Genomic DNA, 17294 nt, shown 5'->3' on the forward strand with positions numbered 1-17294 from the left:
TGTGATGTGGGGGAAGAACCAAGTGCTGTGAAGTACACATACATTCACTCCGCTGCCACCTCACACAGTGAAACAGAGCCTGAGGACACTGCCATGGTGGGATGCTCCTGAGTTCACTACAAATAAGTGTGCCACAAAACTTCCACTAGCATCACAAACTGCTGGCAAAACTAAGCATCTGCTTCCACCAATGATAAATCTGTCCACACATCTGTGTATTTCAAGGTGTGTGTGCAAAAACATAGAATCATAGAATGTTAAGGGGTTGTAATGAGTCTTTAAAGATCATCCAGCCCCAACTCTATGCCATGGGCATAGACACCTCCCAGTAAATCAGGCTGCTCGAGGCCTTACCCAGCTCGGCTTTGAACAGTCAGCACCGAGGCATCCACAGCCTCCCTGGGCAACTTGTTCCAGGGTCGCAACCACTGTCATAATAAAGACTTTCTTCCTAATATCTAACCTAAGTACATCATCTTTCAGGTTTTACCCGTTACTCCTTGTCCTATCTCTACGGTTCCTGATGAAGAGTCCCCTTCAAGCACTGGAAGGTTGCTGTGAGGTCTCCACACAACCCTCCTTCTTCCAGAGTGAACAGCCGCATCTTTCTAAGCCAATCTTCGTAGGGGACGTGCTCCAGTCCTCTTACCAACTTCGTGGCCGTCCTCTGGATTTGCACCCACGTTCCATGTCCTTCTTACGCTGAGGACCCGACAGCGGCCCGCAGTGCTCCCGGTGGGGTCTCACGAGCAGCGCAGTGGGGCAGAGTCCCCTCGCCCTGCTGGCTGATGCAGGGGAGGATGGAGTTTGTTCGCTGACAGTGTCGGGTCTGCGCCCCAGGGCTGTTCGTGCCCGTCCGTGCCCGCTCAGGCCGTGCCGGTGCCGGTGCAGGCGGCGCGGGGGGGGCGGTGCCGTGCGTGCCGCAGCGGGTCACGTGGGCGCGGGCCGGGGCCGGGGCCGGGGCTGAGGCGGCGGAGCAGCCATGGCGGCGGCGCTGCGCGGGCTCGGCCTCCTGCGCGCCCGGCTCAGCCTCGCAGCTGCGGCCGCCGCGACCTCCGCCGCCCGTGTCCCGACAGGGCACCGGGCGCTGCCGCTGCGCGGAGGCGCCGCCGCTCTCCCCTCGGCCGGGAGGAACTTCGCCTCCCAGGCGAAGGAAGAGGAGGAGCTGCGCGTCCGGTACCTGGATGATGAGCACAAAGGTAACGAGGGGAAAGCGGCCTTGGCCCCGCTGCCCCCCCGCCCGGCCGCGGTGACCCGTGCGGGGCAGGGACAGCACGGCCCTGGGGAAGCTGCCCCGCGGCGAGGGGCGGGAATGGAGCGGCGGCTCCGCCTCCGCCTGTGCCCGCGGGCGGGGCTGCGCCGCGGGATGCTCAGAGCTGCCAGCAGCGCTTGGCAGAGCTGGGGCGGCCTGGGACGGCCTGGCCCTTCTAAGAATCAGTGAACGGTTTGGGTTGGAAGGGTCCCGTGCCGTGGGCAGGAACACCTATCACCAGACCAGGTTGCTCAAAGCCCTATCCAGCCACACCTTGAATACCTCCATGAATGCGGCACAGCTCTCCTGGGAAACTTATTCCAGTGCCTCACCACCCTCACAGTAAAGATTTTTTTCCGAATGTCTACTCTAGACCTGTGCAGTCTTTCAATTTGAATGCATTCCTCTTGTCCTTTCACTAAATGCCCTTGTGAATAGTCTTACCTCATCTTTCTTGTAAGTTCCCTTCATGTAATTGAAGGCTGCATTTAAGTTATCCCAAAGCTTTCTCTTTTCTAGGCTGAACAATCTGAATTCTCTTGTAGGTGAGGTGCTCCATCCTCTCAAGATCCTGGTGGCCCTCCTTTGGATTCACTCCAACAGGTCCATGACCTTCCTGTGCTGGAAACTTCAGAGCTGGATGCAGTGTTCCTGGTGGAGCCCCACCAGAGCAGAGGGGCAGGATCCCATCCCTTGCCCTGCTGGTCACACTGCTTTTGATGCAGCCCAGGATACAAGTGGCTTTCTGGCTTGCAAGTGCACATTACTGGGTCATGTCCAGTCTCTGACCCCCCAACATACCCAAGTCCTTGTAAGGGTTGCTCTCAATCCCTTTGTTGCCAGACTGTATTGATACTGGGGACTGCCCCAACCCAGCTGCAGCACCTTACCTTTGGTCTTGTTAAACTGTATGAGATTCTCATGTGCCCAGTTCTTGATCCTGTTTAGGTCTCTCTGGATAGCATCTCATCTTTCAGGTGTGTCAACTGTACCAGTGTTCTTTTTCAGACTATTGCAGTGCACGTATTGCGTGCATGAGGTGCACCATTCTGAGTTGTCATCTGTTGGCCCCTCTGATTGGGAGACAATTAAGTTCAGCACCAAATGGCCGAAGTTGCGCTGCTTCTCACAATGGTTTTATGCTTTTGTTCAGGGGCATACAAGGGCACAGAAGTTGTATTGATATTTTCTGTTCCAAGAATTGTGGCTTTTGCATTCTCTCCTCTCATACCTCTTTCCTAATAATCATCTTGGCCTCCTCCTTGCTTTTAATGTTGCCAGTTGCTACTGACCTTATTCTGTTCAACTGTACCAAGGGTCTTGTTTTACCACCTGGTTAAACAAAGAAGGAAAATACGTGCTTCACACAGTGATCTTCAGTCAATGCATCCCAGCATGTACACTGTACTTCCTCTTTTGGTTTGGTGCTCACTAATTTTGAAGGTGTTCTTTCTTTGGAGGTGTTTCACCTCCTTTGGTGTTTGCCACTTCCTGCCCATTTGGGTGCATCAGGGCTAGGAGTGCTGGAGAAGAAGTAAACCCATGCTCTGTTCCTGAGGATTTATTTTTATATCCATGATAGTCTACCTACTTTTATGGAGAGGGAAATAGTGTGGAGTTTTGTTCATCTGCAGCACATGAATGTCTTTATATGGAACCACCGTGTGTGTTGAGATGCACAGCGGAGTTTGCATCTTTCAGCATGTTAACTCAGCTATTTCAGACCTGCTGCAAATTCAGGCTAGCATCTGTGAGCTGAGTATGCCTGTATATAGATTTGTACTTTAAAACTTTGAATTTTAGCATGTGGCTTAGAAGATTATTCTTTTTCCAAGGGAAAACTGAAGTTTTGCTTTCATCTGAGGGCAGGTTTTTGTCATTATTAAGGGTTGATTGTAAAGATGATGTAATCTGGTCCTGAAATCATTGGTTGTTTAATTGCAATTCTGTTTTCAGCACTTTTCAGTTCCTTTAAGATGTACTACTTTAGTTATGTTTTTCCAATCAATTGTGGAATTAAGTCTTCAACTTCTGTTTTGATTTTTTCAGGATTATTTTAAGTTGAGGAAGAGGCAAGACAGGAGTGAAGAAGAGTTTGTAAAATGTTGGAGGAGTTTTTTCCCTTGTTTATTTTATGCTTTGCCAAGAAGTGGTGGAATATATAATGATCTTACATGGTACTCCGTTTTTATTTCTACTGTTACACAACAAACAATAGTCTTAGGTAGTGTGTTCCAGCTGTTGAATCAGCTAGGGATCATTGTTTTTGTAATGTTATGAAGGTGTTTTGTACTGAGAATCTAACCTAACGCCCCGAAGCATGAAGATAGTATGTTAGGTGATAGGTGTTAAATCAACTGTGGCTATTGTAAGACAGGATTCAGTTAATGTGTTTTTAATTCATGAATTCTCTTCAGCAGAGGGGATTTTTTTTGGCATTAACTTTCAGAAGGACGTAGAAACAAATACTGGTTGTTAGAAAGGGATAAGAACAAGGGTCTAGAAATAAGCCAGAAGGAGGCATAAACTTCATATGCCTCTTTCAGCTGCACAAAGAGCAGACGTTTCTGCAAAAGAAACATGTCTCTGCTTCCTCCCTATGCTGCACACCCTCCTCCTCATCTTGTATGCAAAGGTCATCTCTCTGTAATATCCCTGCTCAAGGAGGACACGAACTCTTTATACTCTGCTGCGGTCTTTTTTCCTCTTCTCCAACTTAACATTCCTTTTTCTGCCTTTTATGTTTGCCCAAGAGGGACCTCAGTGCTGTGGCCTCATCATAATTTCCAATACATACTTCTGGACTCCACTCAGGGTGAAGCCTGTCCCTCTGACTACCTTACACAGCACATACATGCTTGTTCATGCTGTTGTTTGCTCTTGCAAATGCCCAGTATTTCCACACTGCTTGGAAAAGGATGTCCAGGTGCTTTTACAGCTGAGGATACTGCGGGGGTGGGGGGCAGGAAAACTGCCGGTAACTGCCTGATGTACAGGCACATGTCTTGTAGCTGTAGACAGATCTTTTCCTGCAGACAAAGTAGCAAAGTGTTCTGCTTCATATCACTTTCAAGGGATTTGTATACCCCAGGTTTTGGGAAGATAAACATAAACTAAAACGATACTATATTTGAAAGGGTTGGTTATTGAAATTTTAACTCAAGACTTTCCAGCTTCCAAATTTAAGCTGAATGAGGATACGAAAGATGTGAGATTTTTGAAGAATGTGATTGTAAAATACCTGTGTATTCTGCACATGTTGCGACCTGTGGAGCTTTTGGTATCAGTTGTCTGTGAGTAAAGATGGCTGTCAGTACATTAGTATTTTTAAATTAAGTATATATTATTTACTTTATTTGAGATGCTCTTTGATTATCAATGCATTACAGCTGTTGACATTTCAGAACTTTTAGCCATGTTGCATTAGTGATCCCATTACAAATTTAAATGAAAGCGCTTTTGCTTGTTAAGTTATAGATGGAATTATAAGAAATATCTTTTTAGTCTTGACTCCAGTGTTGTAGTATCACTTGCTGGAATGTGATATTTGTAAAATTTAGGTTTTACACTAGATTGACTCATTACGCTTAAATTTCCCAGCTGGTTTTAGTTCACTTTAGAGTATGTAAGACAGCTTTTGGTCCTCTTCAGTTAGAATTTTAACATGCATAGAATGAGCAGAACAAATATGGTCTCGGTTGAAGTTGTTTGCTTACAACAGCAGTTGGAAACTAATAGCAAGCTGATAAATTGGAAATACTTCCCCTTCTTCTGATATCTTTAAAGCAGGGCTGAGCAGGTGAGATCATCTAATTTAAAAAGTACAGAGAAAAATTAAAGCAGTATTTAGAGATGAAACAGGCCCATAAAGGGGATTGCAAAGAGTGTTTTGATGTTTTTAGAAAGTGCTATCTAGTAAACATCTGTGTGATTTTGCACTTAAATACTTTATGATAAGGTGATTAATGGAAGCCACCAGAATTGTGCATGGTAGGCTCACTGTATGTTCTTGTTTTACTTAAGAAACTCTTCTAGAGTAATAAACATCTAAGACAACTTGCCTGGCTTGGTTTATCTGAGTAGTTAACTCAAAAATAACTTAGCTCTCTTTGGTCCTTCTCTGACCTTCTATGTAATTCAGACTTTTTTTGACTTTTTTAATTGTGAAAAAATTACATTTGTGTGTATATTTAATACAAATAAATAAATGCAGTTAAGAATTCTTTAAGTACTTTTTATGCCGATGTAGTGAATCTTTCTAGCTCTGACAAAATTACTAATATGAGTGTAGAGACAGGATTTATTTGTAAGTAATTAAGCATTTATGTGTTTCTCCCAAATATTGAGGAGGAATATTTTGATCACTAAAAAGTACATGACAGAAGAGATGAAAATGATTATTTTAAGTAAGATTTCCTGTGTGTTGATATAAACTATAGTTAAACCATGATATAATCACTTCATGTTTTGCAAATCTTCAATATAGTCCCCACTATGAAATCAGGATGTTTCTGGGATTTTACAGGTATTTTGAAGCTATCTTTGAGATATAGATATATCTTTATTTCACTAAAAGACATTTTTTGTTTTTATTAAGCATTAATTTTGTATTTTTTTCTATTAAACATGGAGAATTATACCACAGGCAGCTTTTTCTTTTGACCAAGGTAACTTATAAGCAGAGAACATAGTGTACATTTGCACGTGTTTCCTCTGATGGTTGGCTGGGAAAGAAGAATACAGGAATATGACTGCTTATATTAGACAATACTGGGGATCATCATTTTGGAGTGCCTAGGCAGTATGGATAAAGTTGGGTTCAGTATGTCGATGTAATTTTTAATAGATGCACATTATGTGCTGAATTGTGTCCCAGAAAAATGCGGGGATGGCTCCCAGGAAAAACTATGAAATGAATACTGAGTTTAGCATTATGTGAATGCTTAATCCTTCTTAGTGTATCTGCCACATTTCTGACACCAAACGAGTACTGGAATTATTGTCATATTACTACTACTACTACTGCTTGTAATGGTTACTTGTCAATATTTTTTCTTTCTCAAGTAGATTTTTCAAACAGGGTTTTTTAAAAGATTTTGGAAAGCACATCTATATGTGTGTACTTTAGAAGGAATGAACCATGATTAAATGCTTCACATGACAATGTAACTGGTGTTATCAAAAAGTCCTGGCAGTCGGGTGACTGGAAGAAGGGAAACATTATGCCTATCTTTTAAAAAGGGCAGAAGGGAGAATCCTGAGAGCTACCAACCCATCAGCCTCACCGCTGTGCCTGGGAAGGTAATGGAATAGATCCTCTCGCAAGCTGTACTTAGGCGCTTGGAGGACCACGGGGTGATTCCAGACGGACAGCACGGTTTCACCAAGGGCAAGTGCCGCCTGACCAACCTAGTCATGGACATCAATGGCAAGTGGTGTCCCTCAGGAGTCTGTATTGGGACTAGTCTTATTGACTATCTTCATTGATGACATAGACTATGGAAGTGAGTGCAGCCTCAGCAAATTTGCAGGTGATACCAAGCTGAGTGGTGCAGTTGAGTTGTCACACCTGAAGGATGTGATGCCATCCAGAGGGACATGGACAAGCTCAAGAAGTGGGTCCATGGAAGTCTCATGAGGTTTTAATAAGATCAAGTACAAGATGCTGCACCTGGGTTGGGGCAACCCTCAGTGTCAATACAGGTTGGGGGATGAACTCTGAGAGCAGCACTGCCAAGAAGAACTTGGAAGTGCTGGACATGACCTGGCAATGTGCACTTGCAACCCAGAAAGCCACTTGTATCCTGGGCTGCATCAAAAGCAGCCTGACCAGCAGGGCAAGGGAGGAGCTTCTGCCCTTTTGCTCTGATGATGGGACCCCACCAGGAACACTGCATCCAGCTCTGAAGTTCCCAGCACAGGAAGGACATGGACCTGTTGGAGCAAGTCCAGAGGAGGCTGTGAATATGATTTAGGAGCATGAAGCGCCTCTCCTATGGGGAAAGACTGAGGGAATTAGGATTGTTTAGCCTGAAGAAGATCAGGCTTCAGGGTGACCTATTGTGATTTTTTGGTACCTGAAGGGGGACCCTATGAGAATTCTGGACAGGGACTTTTTGCAATGCCATATAGTGATAGGACAAGGACTTTAAGCTGAAAGAGAGCAGGTTTGGCCGGATATTAGGAAGAAATTCTTTACTGTGAGGGTGATGAGGCATTGGAATGGGTTAACCAGAGAAGTTGTGGATGCCCTGTCCCTGAAAGTGTTCAAGGCCAGGTTGGATGGGGCTTTGAACAACCTGGTGTGGTGCAAGGTGAGCTTGCTCATTGCAGTGGGCTTGGAACTAGGTGATCTTTAAGGTTCCTTCCATCCTCAGGATGCTCAGGTCTTGTAGTAGTGACATATCAGAACAAAACTGATGGAAATGTGAATTCAAGGAATGTCTTTTGTATACATCAATGCAATATGTAGTTTTCTCTTGCAGACCTTTTATGCTTTTCCTCTTGCATTTCTTGCTTCATCTTTTTTTTCCTCCTGCTTAAGAAATAGAATGGCTGAGTAGGTGCTATCTTTATCTCTTTCTTCTGGAGAAGGAAGCAGAAGTAAGAAGAATCAACTTGTAAGGATCACCCCTTTGTAGGAAAAAACATTGAATGTGCCTTAATGTTAATCACAACTTTCTTCTGAATAGATGATTGTTGTTGTTGGAGCAATAGTCCTTGGTCTGTAGTGGGGAGAAGAAAAATTCAAGTGTCATTAAGTGTCAGTGCTGTTAAAATTGATGTGCTTTTGAAAAGGACTGTATTTCCTCACAGCAGTATGATTTGGGATAATAGCATCTCTAGTTTTTTCAAACATGGGGTTTGTAATGTGCCTGAAATTTTCAAAGCAAAGTGAGGTCAAGGGGTCTTTTTGTTGCTTTAAAGTGTAGTGCTGCACATGCCTAATTTACTTAAGTAAATTTACATTTACTTAATGTTTGAATTTGGAGAGATTCTCCTGAAGAAATTGTGGCAGCAGAAAAATACTGCACCACCTCTCCTTTTTGCTTAACAGAACAGATTATTCTGTAAGTGCAAAATAATGACCCTTGCATGTGGTCCTGTATGAATACCTCCACCCATGGGGATTAACAGGTGGAATTTTGGTTTATAGAACAAGGGAGTGAAGCTCATTTGCCTTAGCCTGGCTCCTCTCCCCTTTTTGGAGGTATCTGTACATAGGAAACAAGAAAGAGGCACGTATGCTTTATTACCTGCATTTGACACCATTTTTATTTGAATCTTGAGAGTGATAGCTGGCTAATGGAGGACTTTATTTTTCGACTTGGTAGCTGCAGAAGGAGTAGGAGCTCTCTTTGGTCTTGTCTTGTGTACATGCATATGCACATAGACAGAGGAAGAGGCAGGGAAAGGGGACTCAAGAACTCATGGGTCAGTCCTTTTGGAGGACAGGTTTTCCTGAAATAAAAGAAGTAGTATGCACTGAGATGACAAGGAGACTCGGAGAGCCAGATTTTGTACAGATTATACGTTCAAACCTGAGTGGTGAAGTAGTAATCACCTGGGCAAATACTGAGTTTGTGGAATTTGTTTTTTCATCTTGTAAGTACTATGGCAGTACTATGGGCATTTTTTTTAAGATAGAGCTCCCTTTTTGCCTTTCATTTCTGGTCCCTGTCCCAGTCCTTTTTCTCTCTTTAGCCCTGCATTCTCTGCACAAAAAGTCCTGATGGATAAAATCTTATCAGGGCTCGATCAGTCTAATAGGATTGTGTTCTGGTGTTTCAAATTCAGGAATTGTGTTGGGTTCAGACAGTAATTGTCTAAAAGATTGCTATAGGCTTAGTAAACTTAGACATTACCAAAATAAACTTTTCAGAATTTTCCTGTTTTATAATCATGCCTCTTAAGCTGAGGGGGGCTAAATAAGGACAAACAAATCATATTTGTACTGCAACGTTCAAACCAATGTACGTGTAATCAGTCAGAGAGACAACCGATCTGTCCAGACTAAGGGAGCTGTGAATAAGTCTTTGGAGCTGTGTACCAAGGATTGAACTTGGTTTTCATGTGTTGGAGGAGAACTACTGTACGATTTTCCCATTGCTGGTATTCTTTTTATGTTTGTGACTTCCTGGTACCTTTCTCATAGTTGCTAGTCTTAGTTCAATTCTTTAAGAAGTCTCTGAGGACATGTTATCTAAATATGGAAACATATGCTTTAAAATTGAGCATCTTTCCTGGTTACATGTCACCACTTCACACACAAACATGAAATTTGTGCATGCAGTTGTGTAATTCGACATTCATCTTTTGTAAGCACGGTTTCCATGTGAAAATGTTACAGCCATATTTTTGTTCTTAAAATGTGTAATATCTGTTGAGCACTGGAAAGTTTCTTTCCAAGAGTCAGTAGTGATTTACACTAGTTTTATTTTTTCTTTGTGGTCCTTGATGCCTGTTGTGTAATTTCAGAATAATAGTAATTTACATAGATGAAACATACTTTACTACATTGTAACAATAATGCAATTTTTCTTCCCCTCCAGGAATTGTAGTGCTTGGATTAAACAGGTCTCATGCCAAGAATGCACTTAGCAAAAATCTTGTAAAAATGGTAAGTGAAAAGAATAGTTTTTAGTATAAAGGTGAAATACTGGAATGAAGCACTTTAAAAAGTGTTTGGTTATTCCCCTTCCTCCTTTTCTCTATAGATGTCAAAAGCTGTGGATGCTTTGAAATCTGATAAGAAAGTACGAACTGTTATATTCCGGAGTGAAGTCCCAGGGATATTCTGTGCTGGTATGCAAACTTAATTTTCCTGAGAAGCTGGAAGTCTGTATCTCTTATTGCACAAAAAAAAAAAAAAAAAGAAAAGGCCCAGATTCCAAGGAAACATGTCTTTTTTTCTTATACAAGTCTCAGTAGCAAGCAAAACATTTTTGTATGATTTTACTCAGTTGTTGACAAAATCCGAATATTGGTTTTGTTCTTTCTGTGTCATAAAGTATTTCAAAATATATAATAGTTTATTCATGGTGGTGAAAAATCATCTAATTGAACTCCTTGAAAATCTTGCATGTACATGAGAATAACACTGCACGCCATACAGAGGCTTTGTAGAAAGCTGTATTTTAAACACGTTAAATTGAGATGTTAATTAAAGAAACATACGTAAACTTAAAATTTCATTATGAATATGCATATTACTGCAGGCTGAATGTTTCCCAAATTAAAAACAAATCAAACAGGAAAACGCACACCCCAAACCACATATCCAGTAGTACATGCATCTTGCCAAAGTGCTCAGGAAAACAAAAGCTCTCAAGTACCAGGGGCTGGGAAACAATTTGTTGGTATATCAAGGTCAGTTCATGCAACAGTGTTTTTCGTGGATATCAAGTGAATAGTCTTCTTATTTTCAAATGTTTCAACCAGTTCTTAATTTAATTTAATTTAAATCCATTTAAAACTGAAACCAGAAGTAAGTTGATTTGTCCTTTCTAATGTAAAAATAGAAGTGAACTGTCAAAAAAGATACCAGTTCTGAAATTTTTCATTTATCTAATCATTATGCTAGATAGCACCACAAAACATAATTATTTCAATTTTAAATACATAATAGTTCTCAAATTTTTTATATATGTAACATACTTTAGCACTTTAAGTTGAATTTAAAATTTTTGGTTGCTTTCAATAAGTCTGTTTTCATGTGAAAACAGTTTGTCACTTACAAGATTCGTGAAAAGAATTATCTTGATAAAACAGAGTAATCAATTCTGTACTTAGTAATACAGATAAATAGGTTAAATGTGTACGTATTAGTCAGCATGTTTAATTTAAAAATGGTATTTTGTTTCAAACCAAAAAACTTTAAAAATCACTTACTCATAATCTGAGGATAAAAGGTTTTAAAACTGTAGTTTTTAAAGTGATGAAGAATGCAGCATCAGAGCAACATATGCAAATGGGGTTTCAAGTTAGGTGTTACGTACTTCAAATAAAAAGGTGGCTGCTAATTGACATTTATTATCAACTGTTGTGTTGTTTTAACTATTTTTTTATTGAACATTCTTGAATTTTCTGATAGTGTTATACAGGAAATAGGAGAGCAGGAATAATGATTTTGAGGGAGAGAATTTCAGGTATGCTATTAATGTTGTATTTATGAGCTCCAAGTACTTTTCCGGTATTCTTTGTTGGCTGACTATTCAGAGCTGATTTGGTATTAAGTTTTAACATAGTCATTGCTTCCTTGTTTGGCTTAAAAAGAAAAGCAACTAGAGTATGTTCCCCCCATTTCCCCCAATATTTTCCCTTTTTTTTCCCTGATTTTTTTTCCCTATTTTTCCCCAATATTTCCCCCATTATTTCCCCCAATATTTCCCCCCATTATTTCCCCATTTTTCCCAATTTTTTCCCCATTTTTCCCCCAATATTCCCCCATTATTTCCCCCAATATTTCCCCCCATTTCCCTCATTTTTCCCCATTATTTTCCCCATCTTTTCCCTGATAATTCCCTGAATTTTCCCCTATTTTTTCCCCTTTATTTCCCCCCCATTTCCCCCATTTTTCCCCCATTTCCCCCCAATATTTTCCCCCATTTTTCCCTTGATAATTCCTCAAATTTTTCCCTATTTTCCCCCCATTAGACAAGATGCAAGGATGTTTTTATTGGACATTAGGAAGGAAAATTAGCCCTGAAAAGGAAACTGTGAAAGACAAGGACTGGATAGCTGTATGTGAACCTTAATCCGAGGAGTAGAGATGGGGTGTGGACTAGGTGTCTATAATTTTTAAAAAGTAATGGGTAAAATGAGGGTCCTAAGATAGGAGATTCTGGCAGCTGAACCACTGAAATAAAGAATGTTCCAATAGTGGTAACTGAAATTCAGTGTGAACCAGAATATTTGAGTCAGGCAGTGAAAACAGGCAGAAAAACTCAGTGGATGGATGGATTGCTTCAGTAGATGACTACAGAAAGTGTAGTGGGCAACAGCTTAGGGAAGTAGGATGAAGGGAGAAACATGCTGGATGTAAGAAGACATTTTCTGGAGGGGACTTGTTCAGGAAATTCATTGGAACAGAAGAAAGTGTTTTCAATCTTAAAGGAGAATGTGTTGTTTCATGAACACTTAATTTTCTTTAAAAATGCCAGGATCATCTTGTGGAAAAAGTCACATTTTCTTAGGCATTACAGTGCTATTCAGTTAGGCTAATTCTGGAATGTTTATTTTTTTGTGTTTCCTCAATTATGTTTTGCTTGCATGTATGGGAATGTATGTTTTTAAAAATACATTTTTATGATTTTTTGGACCACCATCTCATGTTTTACAGACTGCATATTGAGAAACTTTGTCCTAGAATGTAATTCCCTTTCATGTGTGAAATGAAGTCCAAGATCATTAAATCTTGCTATTCCTCAGCTATCAACAAAAATCTGTGAAAACCACAGACCAAGTGTCTTGTTTCCTTCTAAGGCCTAGTCCAATAAAAATGGCATTCAACTGTTTTTCATCAAATAACAGTGTGGATGGTTAATAGATTTAAACTCGGTTGATGCCTGATGTGGATTTGGGTATGATTCCAAATTACAGAATTGTCACATGGTGAAGTGGGAGGGAAAAAAAAGAAGGAATTGTATAGAAGAATACAGAGATGTGGCAGAAATCATATCCTGTCATTTCTACATAAAAAGTCACTTTGAGTCTTTTACTACTGTTTTCTCTGAGTCTCCTTTTTTATATTCCATACATCCATGGATGCAGAAAGTTCCTCATTAGTGCTCTAGTGCTGATCAAAAACCACACCTGGAAGTCAAAGAATTGCTTGGCTAGGGTTAAGGATGTCTGTCTGTGAGGGAACTCTTGTCTATGAGTAATTATATCTATGAAGGCTTCTTTTGCTTCCATTAGAAGTGCTCTGGCACTGAGTCACATCTTGGCTGCTTTTTTTCTCTTTTCTGAAACCAAGTAAAAGTATTGGCCTTTCTGGAGTGAACATTTATGACCAGTCCTAACCTATGTAGGTCGAGTCTGTGTACATGTCCAGTTCTGCAGCCAAAGCAGGTGAGTCTGTGCAGGAGTCTTTTTATTTCCTGTCAGTGTTCCATTGTTGAGGAAGGCACAGGCTTGTGCATGGAATAAGGCAGGTATCCCGTGGGTAAAATGTCAGTGGTCAAGTAGTCATGGGTTGTGCTGTGTTCATGCAGGGAGCTGAGTTACATTAAGATAGGCAGTTTGAATAGCTTCATTTTTCATTATTAATGCAATTTTAATATATGTATATATTAGTAATATTGCTTAGGAACTTTTTCTGAGCAGATTTTCAGGATTTTTCACCTTCAAAAAAAATTCTGGAAGTGTGCCATCCCAATACGAATGGGAGATACAGTACTGAGAGGAAGGGAGGAGGGAGTGTTCACAAGTTGTTGCAAAATGTACTTTTGGAGCAGAAGTGTGTTCACAGAATGGGTCACGTTAAAAGGGACTACAGAGGAGTCATCTGGTCCAACCTACCTGCTCAGTCAGGGTTGTTCTGGAGACAATCTTACAGCTTTTTCTGATTCTAACAATATGAAGTCTGAAAGAAGGTAGAAATAAAATACATTGCCCAAAAGTTACTTTTCTTGGTTTCCAGTATTGATAATGGCTTTGGTCCGAAGAGTTGAACAAGCTAATATTGCACCTTAAGACTTCTGATTTCCCAAGGTTTTGAATAAAAGGCAAAATAATAGAACTTCTAATTTTTATAGAAATTTACATTTGGAAATGTTTTGGCAAGCTGAAGCCTGCTGCTTTCCTTTTTTTTTTTTTTTCCTCTTCTCTCTCTCTCCCACTCTTGTCAGGGTTTTTGATGATGTGAAATGCAGATTATGCTATATTTTGCAACTGGAAGTTATGGGTACTTGAGATCAGGTAACATTCTTTTTAAACAGCATTATGTGTTGGTGGTTGCAGTGATTAAAGGAACAGACTACTTTTATATTCTTTTCCTTCAGCCTTCACTCGCTGTTCTTCCTTGTGCTGTTGTTTCCCTTAGGACTGTCATGTTCCTTCAGCCCTGTTTTCATGTCCTGTCAAGAAGGCAGTTGCATGTGTATTGAAAAAAGGTATTCCTCATGTGTTTGTCTCAGACAGTAACTTATTGGCCCATATTCATTGGTTCAATGTACAGCTCTTGCTGATAAATAAAATACATGGTTACTGTTTTACCATGAAGAATAGATCCTCTGGTGCCTGGCCAACCAGAACAGTTGCTTAACTCTTACTGTCCCAGTCCTGTCAGAGATTGTTTCTTTCCTAGTAGTCCACATGTGAGTTGTCCATTTCTCTACATCCATCCCCCCTCTATTGATACACAGAAAAATTTTGTCATCTCATACAGGAGAAGAATAAATTGTTGTGATTCTCCAGAGGAGCACACAACTTCTGGATTTCTTTTTGTATGGCAGAGTTAGAAGAGCTTTCTGCGACAAGAACTTGTAACTTGAGATGTTTGTGGTAACTGTGTTTAGAGTAAAAGTGTTAAGGACTGTCTCTTCCATGTTGCTTTTTCAAAGTGAACTGGACTAACTGCTTTGTATATGGGTGCATACAAAGACAGCAAGCTTTGGGATCGTGTTTATTTGATGTATTTCAAAAAATGTTCTTTGTAGACCTTACTTCAGGAATCTTTGAGTCATATCAGAATACAGGCAGTTAACATTTTTTTGGTTGTTTTTGTAAAAGCTTTTCAAGACAATTTGAAAGATTGGGGTATTGCAGCTCTTTAAACCACTTTGACCTAAAAGTTACTGCAGTTTGGCCAATAAAGCCCTCTCTTGGAAAAGGAGAAGTAATCTTTTTGCCAGCAAAAATTCATCATTTGAATCTGTGGTGTGAGTACAGCCAACTCAAATGCGTTTTCTGTTGTCACAAATTGTCTGCATCAGAATTTTGTTTCCAGCAGGGCTGAATTGGCTGTATGCTGTCTAGTTCCCGGCTGTCACTTCTAGCTGGTATCGTTTTTCTGGCAGAAGTTTGTGAGGCAGACAAGCCTGGTAAGACAGATCCTTGAAGAGTTCTTTGTTTATGAGCTTTTGAAGTGAAGGAGTAGAGGAGTTCCATTATAGCTCTTAAATGCTTGACCTACTCCTATTTTCATAGAGCTAGCTGGAGTAGTAGGGAGGTATTGCTGTGGGTGTAGTCTGCTTTTTGCCTGCAGTCTCTGTTAAGTGAGCAAGGAGAGAGTGGGTATTTTCTCAGGGCATATTTTGTCCTCCATATTCCAGCTCCTAGATAGACACATAAGAAAGTGTGTGTATTACTTCACTCGTCCCTTTTGAGGATTCAGGTCACACATGAAAAGATTTTAGTGTCTTCTGAATATTTTTATTGCTGTACATACATTTCATTCCCTGAAATAAATGCCTTCTGATGTAGGCTGTAGTTAGGTTGTTTCCTCTGTTTTTCTTTCCAGGCTTTCACCAATGTTCAGATTCAAACTGCTGCTAGCTGCTTGTATACTACTGGGCTCAATGACAGTTGTGTTTCCCCTAGAGCAACATCAGTTACATGAAATGTGGCAAGTTGGTTGGCCTTGTGTCAGCTGTGTTTTGTGAGTGTGTGCATAGTAATCTGTTAAATTTGGATTCTACAGCTTGCATTTGTCTGACATAATGTAGTCTACTTCTTAACTTTGTTGTTGTTTTTCTTAAAGGGCTAATTCTTGCCATGATTTTCTAGAGCACGTGCTGAACAACTGAACCAATAAAGAGTGCAGTTAGGATTGTTGCTTGATCCCCAAGTCTATAAAAAAAAATCCCAGTAAGAAAAGCTGGTTTAGATCTTTCTTTAGGAAGTACCTCAGTTAACTCTAAATACTCTTCTACCTTCTACCCTGACAACACATACTGAATTTAAGAGGAAATTGGAATGACAGTGGATTTTTGCAAGCTAGAAAAGTTAAACAAAAGTTTCCTCTCAGCCCTCTGTGTGTCAGAGCTGCTATGTACGTAGGTGATCACTTACATGATTCTAATATTGGAATGTGGTTCATATCGCTTTAGCATGTTATGTCATGCATGTTATTTTGCCTAAGTTTACTTTAACCTTGTGATTACCTTGTAGAATGAGCTATTGGAAGATTAGCAAATAAAAATCGCTTTTAGCTAATGCAGCAAATGGTGGTACAGTAAATAGCTGTGTGCTAAGTTATGCTTCAAAAATAGAAAAATATGCATACACCTTTTAGTTGCTGAAAAAGTAAAAATGGGAGGTTTTCAGGAAATCTTTCACTAAGAATATGAGAATATAACTACGTTAGTTTTTTTAATCTCCAAAAGACTGGTCTGTTCATGTTGAAGAGGCAGGCACAAATAATGGGATGGGAAGTTGGTTGGGACTGTTCTCAACAGTGCTGTCCTTAAATCAGCATCTAATCAGCTGTGGATTTTGGGCTAACAATCACTAGTCTGCCTTCTCATTGGTCATTTCACTTGAGAAATTTACAGAAATGATAGAATTTTTGTTTTTTCATTTGTTTGGCTTTCTGAAAGTTATTCTGTAGTTGGTAATAGTTTTTAAACTAGTGTATTGAGTTTGCATGGACCTTTCTGAGAAGAGACCAGGAGCTGTCCTGGTACTGGACACCAGTGAGCTGCAGCTGACTCCAAAACAAATCCGTGATTGTCCAAAGCTGAATCTGTAAGTGGTGCTGTTGGCAACTCTGTGATAACATATATTAGAAAGGGTAGAGAGTCATGTGCAGCAGCCATGAGAGAGCAGTGAGAAAAAATATGAGGGTAACAGGCCTGCAGACACCAAGATCAGTAGGAAGAAAGGGGAGGATGTGCTCCAAGTGCCAAAGCAGGGATTCCCTTGCAGCCCAAACAGAAGACCGTAGCAAAGTAGTTTGTCAGCCTGGAGCTCATGATGGGCCACACTAGAGCAGATAAGAGCCCTGTGAAGAGCAGTTTCCTGGCAAGAGCTGTGACCTGTGGAGAGCAGCCTATACAGATTTTCTGACAGCTGTGGCCCATGGGAGACCTGCGCTGGA

General features: G+C 40.6%; 1 protein-coding gene across 3 annotated transcripts in view; it reads left to right on the forward strand.

Moving 5' to 3' along the window:
- The first annotated feature begins 916 nt into the window (after positions 1–916).
- The window catches only part of AUH (AU RNA binding methylglutaconyl-CoA hydratase), a 113538-nt gene continuing 97160 nt past the window's right edge, over positions 917–17294 (forward strand). Inside the window, exons 1-3 of one of the 3 annotated variants that reach the window (XM_071581587.1) lie at positions 917–1199; positions 9805–9872; positions 9970–10057. In XM_071581587.1, coding sequence (XP_071437688.1) covers positions 983–1199; positions 9805–9872; positions 9970–10057 — 373 coding nt within the window. In that variant the 5' untranslated portion in view covers positions 917–982. The remainder of the gene's footprint in view (positions 1200–9804; positions 9873–9969; positions 10058–17294) is intronic. The other 2 variants (XM_071581586.1, XM_071581585.1) reach the window with 2 other exon arrangements.

The sequence above is a fragment of the Pithys albifrons genome, chromosome Z, assembly GCF_047495875.1.
Source record: "Pithys albifrons albifrons isolate INPA30051 chromosome Z, PitAlb_v1, whole genome shotgun sequence".
Classification (NCBI taxonomy): domain Eukaryota; kingdom Metazoa; phylum Chordata; class Aves; order Passeriformes; family Thamnophilidae; genus Pithys; species Pithys albifrons.